The 7,237-nt window shown below is 45.4% G+C and overlaps 1 protein-coding gene and 1 long non-coding RNA gene across 2 annotated transcripts; both read right to left on the bottom strand.

Annotated features, from left to right (window-relative positions):
* Positions 1–3,321: 3,321 nt before the first annotated feature.
* LOC123450961 lies at positions 3,322–4,643 on the bottom strand. The gene is made up of 3 exons (XR_006632081.1): positions 4,540–4,643; positions 4,066–4,138; positions 3,322–3,637 (listed from the first exon to the last, which is right to left on the bottom strand). It is a non-coding gene; the product is annotated as an uncharacterized LOC123450961 (long non-coding RNA).
* Positions 4,644–5,694: 1,051 nt separating this feature from the next.
* LOC123450960 (histidine-containing phosphotransfer protein 2-like) lies at positions 5,695–6,937 on the bottom strand. Its single transcript, XM_045127974.1, has 3 exons — positions 6,743–6,937; positions 6,505–6,620; positions 5,695–6,434 (listed from the first exon to the last, which is right to left on the bottom strand). The coding sequence occupies exons 1-3, from the start codon at positions 6,800–6,802 to the stop codon at positions 6,362–6,364; spliced, it is 249 nt and encodes an 82-aa protein (XP_044983909.1). The 5' UTR covers positions 6,803–6,937; the 3' UTR covers positions 5,695–6,361.
* Between the last annotated feature and the right edge of the window lie 300 nt (positions 6,938–7,237).

Genomic DNA, 7,237 nt, shown 5'->3' with positions numbered 1-7,237 from the left:
CCGTGGAAAATAGGGTTCCCCCAGAACGATGACCCGTACGGTTACAGAAGCCGTAAGAGAAAGATGGATCGGGAAGCAGATGTTGTGGCGCGGTTGGCATCGGAAATGGATGTGATGAAGAAAACCATGAGTGTACTAGTAGCCGAAAGAGATGCAGCTCGGGTGCAGCATGAAGATCATCCAGCGGATCTCGGAAGCCAGCAGCGGAGAAGCAGCGTGGCTTCCACGGAGGCCCCACCGGCTGGTGCAGATGCACCGACGATCGAAATTAATGCACCGGAGCCTCTGGTGGTCGAAATTACTGCACCGGAGCCTCTGGTGGTCGAAATTACTGCACCGGAGCCTCCTCGCTACCCCGTGGACGATATAAAGGAGATGAAAGAATGTCATCTGTATTATCCTATCGGGAACATGTCCATGAAGGTAGCCATCGGCAGTGCTTTACCATGTTTACCTGGAGCACTCCACCACAACAACCCCATTCAAGATGGCTATGCTCGTGTCACGGTGGAGGACATAGTCCAAGGGTTTGAGGACCTGGAGATTGACATTGCTACACCTGAAGGGGAGAAAAGACTTGGAGATGTCAAGCGCCATTTCATTCTATGGCAAAAGAAGTTTATCAAGTTTCCAGGCGAGGCGCCAAGGACAACAAGTCCACCCCCCTACGGTGGTGGTGGTGGCGGTGGCGGTGGTGGTGGTGGTGGTGGTGGTGGCGGTTCACCTACACCTCCGTCACGTCAGCCGACGCCCCCCAGTCCACAACGTCCGGCGGGTGATCAGACGCCGCCCCCCAGTCCTCGTCCGGCGGGTGATCAGACGCCGCCCCCCAATCCACCTCCGGCAAAGAAGCAGAAGCAGAAGCAGTCCTGGATTATTAACCCGGACCCTTATGTACCTAAGACCACAAAGGTACCGGAGCCATCACTGAAGCCTCTCCCCACAAGGCCTTGGGAACGTAGTGCCGAGGAAGTCGACGCGGCCGCGGCTGCTGATTTGGAGAAATGGAAGGCGGACTGCAAGAAGAAAAGAGAGCCCGAGCCCAAGCCAGTATTTTCTGATGAGCAAAAGAAGTGGGCTAAGTCATTTTTGAGCACACCGTCCCAAGCCGCGAAGAATCTGCCTGACGACTATGCACGTGAACTTCGCAGGCAGGCACTCATGTTCAAGGAGAACAAAGAGCGGGAGAAGGCCGAAAGTAAAAAAAGCGGGAAACAAGTTGCCCAGCTCGGGGAACAAAGTAAACAATCGATTGCCCCGCTTATAGTGGAAGCCGCCGGTCCGGATGCCCCCGAGATCATACAAGCTGCGGCAACACAGGGATTGACTGCAACGAGTGCCAGAGAACAAGCGGCCAACTTAGGTATTACTCTTCGTGAACTGTTAGGCCTTGATGAGGCGCCAGTGAAGGAGGTAGTAATTACATATGTCAAGAATGGGCCTCTCGTCGAGCCTGCGCGGGAAAAGGATCTACCTCCACAAATGAAAGGTCTGCTGAAATGGTACAAGGGTTACATAAAAAATAAAAACGCCAAAGATTATATTTATGCGGAAGTTAGACATGAGCATCACTTCAAACATTACTATGTACAAATTGAACTGAGTGAATTGTTCCAGCTTTTCAATCTGCGCGATCTCGACAAATCTATCATCAGTTGCTACGTTCTGTAAGTGATTTATTTCTACCCCATCTCGTTCATATTGCCTGCACTATATATATGTCCTAACTATATTGTTGTGTCCGCTATTATACATGCAGAATGAAGATTAAGGAATGCAGAGTAAGGAACATCCATGATGTTGGGTTCATTGACCCACACATCGTTAATGGACATGTGTTGGAGCATCACCCCGCCGACATGGAGGCAGACCTGTGGCAGTTTCTTACAAAGCAGGAACTCAAAAGTGATATTCTATTTCCTTACCATTTTGGGTGAGTGTTTCTGTCTTGAGCACATTCTCTTTTGTTTACTCCATGCATGGTATGTGGCCGGCTAATCGATGAGTTATGCATGACGTACTGTGCATGTATCGTGTCCGCAGGTTCCACTGGATTCTGCTAGTAATTAAAGTTAACACCTCAGAATGTCTCGTCCACGACTCTCTGAATATGGATCCAAAGCTTTGGGGCGGCATGAGAAGAATGCTGCAGAAGTAATTATTTTCATTCATTTGCGCTCTATATCGATCGGCCTATTTCGTTCATTTCCTAATATCAAGTAACTAATAACTCTCTTGTTCATTTAATTTTCTTTGCCTCGTAGGGTTTGGAGACGGTTCGTAGATACAAAGGTCGGTGAATTCAAAAAAGAGCTAGAATTCAAAAGGTCAAAGCCTAAGAATGCTGGGGATATTCAGCCAGCGGGGACCAATCTATGTGGATACTATGTCTGTGAGATGATCCGGAGATACACCTCTGAGCGGGTTCCGAGTGATACCAATGCTCAGAGGAATAACCTCCGGATGATGCTTAGTCCAGAAGCTCGCTTCCGACCACTTCAAGAGGAACTAGCTGGATGGTTCAGCAGGGAAGTCCTCCATCCTAAAGGAGAACACCATTACGAGGACGTAGAACTTTATATGCATTAAATTATGTATGGAAACTTGTTCAAAATTGTATATGGTCATCCGATGATATTGAATATATATTGTATATTCCTCTTGAATTCTTTTTGGTTCTAATTTCAAATTTGTTTGAAATTGTACATTCATATGCATGTATGTAGTACCGTAGAATATATGAAATTCCTTCAAAATTAAAATAAAGCACAAAAGAAATAAAACAATACAAATTAAACAGAAAACAGGTTTAGGGGGGGGGGCGCGCGCGCGCTAAAACCCTAAACCTGTGGCGGCCTTTAGTCGCGGTTGGCCAGAAGAACCGCGACTAAAGGTGGGGGGCTTTAGTCGCGCTTAGTTGGTCGCGGTTGCGCAACCGCGACTAATGGCAGTTGCGAACCGCGACCAAAGGCCTTTTTTCCACCAGTGTAATTTTTATGTTCATCATGTACCGCATGTTATAATTTGTATAGATATTATATAGGTCAATTGATGTCAATGTGCATTCTAGAATTGCGCAACTGATAACAAAATAAAATAAAACGGAAGAGAGAAAGAAATTATAAAAGTCACACCGCCAACCATCCCCTCTGTTTTGCCCCCTCCTCTGGTTGCAGCCTACCACACCATCGTATACTTATTAGCAAGTCATGCTGAAGATTTCAGACTGAAAATATATGCTAACATATCGAAGTGTGGTGATTCGCTGCACTCTCAGTACGCTAGCCAACAGAGAGACATTTTTGTTTGAGAAACCAACAATGAGACTTTCTTAGATAGATAAGCCAACACAACATACAATAACACAAAGTCACTGGCAACCAACCAACCAGGTATAGGTTTTACACACAGCTTGCGGGAGCGGCAGAAGCACATCCATAACACACAAGTATATAGACTTCACAAACAAACGTCAACAGAGGGACACCAAGTTCCGTTTATAGGGTTATGAGACTGAAGTTCCGATGTCAGAATCCTCATCTGGTCTCACGCGCGCCCTTCAGTGGCGCCATGCTCCTTCCCCTTTACTAGCCACTACTTAGGAGTTAGGACCACACGCCGCGATCTGCTCCTCCAGCTGCATCAAAAGATGAACAATGGGCCAATGATTAACAGAAGTACCTTCCCAAAAATAATTATAACAATCTATTGCACATAATGGCGCTCAAGGCACATGGTTTCACTAATCATATATGTTACAAATCAGTCAGTTTATTATTTGGGTATTTGGTGAAGCTTAATATAAGCGAAAAAACAAAGAAGCTCTACTTCTTTTTTAGATCTACCAAACGTGGTGAAAAAATTACGACATACACATTCAACGGCTAAATGAGACTTTTTGAGACCTCAAACTAAGTGCTCCAAAACCAAATGCCGACAGAATATGATTACGGATTTAAGGTTGTTATTTTTTCTGAATCTTAAACAATATATGACCAATCTATGGATTATGAAACTAGTGAGAAGTTGGTATCAAGATCCAACATGAGGCACATAAGGTGCTACCTCCATCATGATCTCCAACTCATGGCGCACAATAAGGAACTCATTCCTAACAAGAGCCAATGACACGAGGCACCTGAAATAATGCAAACATATCACAGTATCAATTTCTGAAGAGGTTATGAGAACTGAGTTCAAATGGCTCGAAAATTGTAAGCCTCTGTTTTAAAAAGGAAAAAAATAAACTCTAGCCATATCGGAATTTAGTTGTGTTATAAACAGAAGTCTAGCGTGAACAAACTATAAGAGAATCATAAAATATTAGCAAATTCAGATCATGAATCAAGTAATATCAGCGTGATTGCAGATGAAGTGAAAAACAGAGCAGGTTACTTCCTTATAATGTTAGATTGGTATGAGAACTGAATATAGTGACATAAAAGACAACATCAGCTGGTAGGTTTACATAGAGACATCGAAAAATATTGTTGAGAATAATTATTGTGTAAGATATGTAATAATGTATTGAAATCTCACCCTTCTTTGCATCTTATGGCATAGAAATTGCCGAAATGCATGCAGGCGAGGTTCACTTGTTGTGCACCAACGCTGAAACATGCAGGAAAACGCCGATCAGGAAATTAGTAACTTATTATACACTCAGACACGTTGATACACAAAATCATACTTGTGACATCATAATAACATTCTCAGGAACTATTTCCTATCATGATTGTGAACTCAATAAATTGTTTGATGAACCAGAAAAAACACAATTGACGTTATATGTAATAGCAGATCAGTACTACCAGAAATATTTGCAAAACGATAAAGTTGTTCTTGCCGGGTCATGAATACCGACAATTCCACTACTCGAAACCCAACTAAATTCATGTCTTCTAATTTTGGGATACACAACACCCAAATAACATACATGATGTACACACCCTGCGCCTGACAAATCTGAACAGAAACAACACCGTTCCAATGAAGAAACCGACAAAATGGCCATTGACGATACGTAGAATAGCAGATCATTAATATACCAGCCATGCTTATAAAACGACAGTTTGTTCATTCTCAACCTAGAATAATGTCATTGCCCCAACAACAGATTCGATAGTACAACAAATGTTCGCAAAACGTCAAAAATTCTCCCCGCCAAGCTATACCGTTGCGATCGGCAGGAATACCAACAATTCCGGTACATGAGATATACGACTAAACTCATCTCTTCTATCTATGGCTATATGATGGACACAGCAAACGCTTTACAAAACGACAAAGTTTTTCTTGCCGGAGCATGACATTGTCATGAATACCAACAATTCCGCTACACGAAACTCAACTAAATTCAGGTCTTCTAATTTTGGATAAACGACACCCAAAATATGCACATGACGTACACACCCTGCGACTGGCACATCTGAGATAACTACATCGTTCCACTGAAGAAACCGAAAAATTGGCCATTGGCGATACGTAGAATAGCAGATCATCAATGCCAGCCACGCTAAAATAACAAATTTTCCATTGTCAACCTGGAACAATGGCATTGCCCAAACAACAGATTAGGGCTCAGTTCTTTTGCCAGAATCTCGGGATTCTCCCAGAATCCGACCCCTCCTCAGCTTCTCTCAGAATCTTTGACCCCCATTTGTTTTACAATCCTAGCTAATTAGACCCTAACTAGATAGGATTGTAAAATAAATGGGGCTCAAAGATTCTGAAAGAAGCTGGGGAGGGGTCAGATTCTAGGAGAATCCCTACATTCTGACAAAAGAACTGGGCCTATATAGTGCAAGAAACGTCCGCAAAACGAAAAAACTCCCCAAGCTGTACCATTGCCATTGGCAGGGGCACCAACAATTCTTGCATGAGATACGACTAAAACAACTCAGATGTTTTATCTATGGCTATATGGCAGCCGCCCGCAAACGACACGAGACTCGTGCGGTCATGCCCTATGAGGTGCACACCATGTGCGACATACCCGAATAGCAACAACATCGATGTCATGGACAAACCAGAAGAAACACCGTTACCGATACGCATAGTATCGTATCATTAATACCAGATATATTCGCAAAACAACAACAGTTTATCCTCATCATAACGTTGAGTCGTTGACATTAACTGGGATATATACCGGTAATTCCGTTACATTAAAAGCAACTAAACTCGATTCTTCTAATTACGGCTACACGACAGTGCAAGCGTTTTTTTTTTCCTTTTTTTGAATAGAATCCTTTGCTGCCTAGTAGGAGTACAACTAGAAACAGATCTGAATCAGACAGCAAACATATATACAGTTAAAAATAAGCGGGTGGAAGAGAAAGGGTTTATGATTGTGAACTCATCACCTGGAGGTACACTCCATGAGCTGCTGCGTCAGGGCTTCCACCTCGTCGAAGTCCACTACGGGCTCCTCCCTGCGAAGACAAGATGAGTCAGTACGAGAGACTGAGAGACGGAGAGCAGAGGGAGAGATAGAGGGCGGACATGAGGGTGTCGATGTCGTGGAGGATCTCGTAGGCGTCCTCGATGAACTGTCGGGCGACCTCGGCGGCGGTGCCATCCTCCCGCAGCTCCTCGAACGTGTCCTCGTCCACCGTACCCTGGATCGACGTCGACCACGCAAGGCAAAGGCAAACCAAGTCAGCAAAGCCAAGCCAAAACCCACAACCACATAGAATCTCCACAACCGCACGACTAGATGATGGAAGGGGAGTGGGCTCACCTCGGCGTACATCGATTCCATATGGGCGTTGAGCCGTGCTATGAGTGCGGCGGCTGCCATGGCAAGGCGAGGAGAGGTCCGGCGAGGGAGTTCGGGTGCGGAGTGAAGGAGGACGGGAGGAGGGGTGGAGGCTGTATAGCAACTGGGCTCACGAGGGTGACTCGCGTAGGCGTTTGGCAGCGAGTGCCGGATTAGCTGTACACCCACTGCGTCGTCGTCGTCCGGGCGCCATTAGTTAGCTTGGAGACGGCGCGCCCGGTTGTGCGTCCACCTGTCCACGGAATCGAGCGTCGGTTTCTGCTTTCTGGCCGACTCGACGCCAGTCCTGGGCTGCGTTCTCTCTTCAACGACCACCTACGAGTAGCACGGCCGGAGACACGGTCCAGCCCATGGTAAACAACGACGCCGCTCCAAAAGATGGGCCGATCAGTACACTGCACAATGAGCAACCCATTCTCCTTGCGTTTTTGGACGTCCATACTTATATTGCATGCG

Source organism: Hordeum vulgare, chromosome 4H (genome assembly GCF_904849725.1).
Source record: "Hordeum vulgare subsp. vulgare chromosome 4H, MorexV3_pseudomolecules_assembly, whole genome shotgun sequence".
Classification (NCBI taxonomy): domain Eukaryota; kingdom Viridiplantae; phylum Streptophyta; class Magnoliopsida; order Poales; family Poaceae; genus Hordeum; species Hordeum vulgare.
This window is presented reverse-complemented; position numbering and strand designations above follow the sequence as displayed.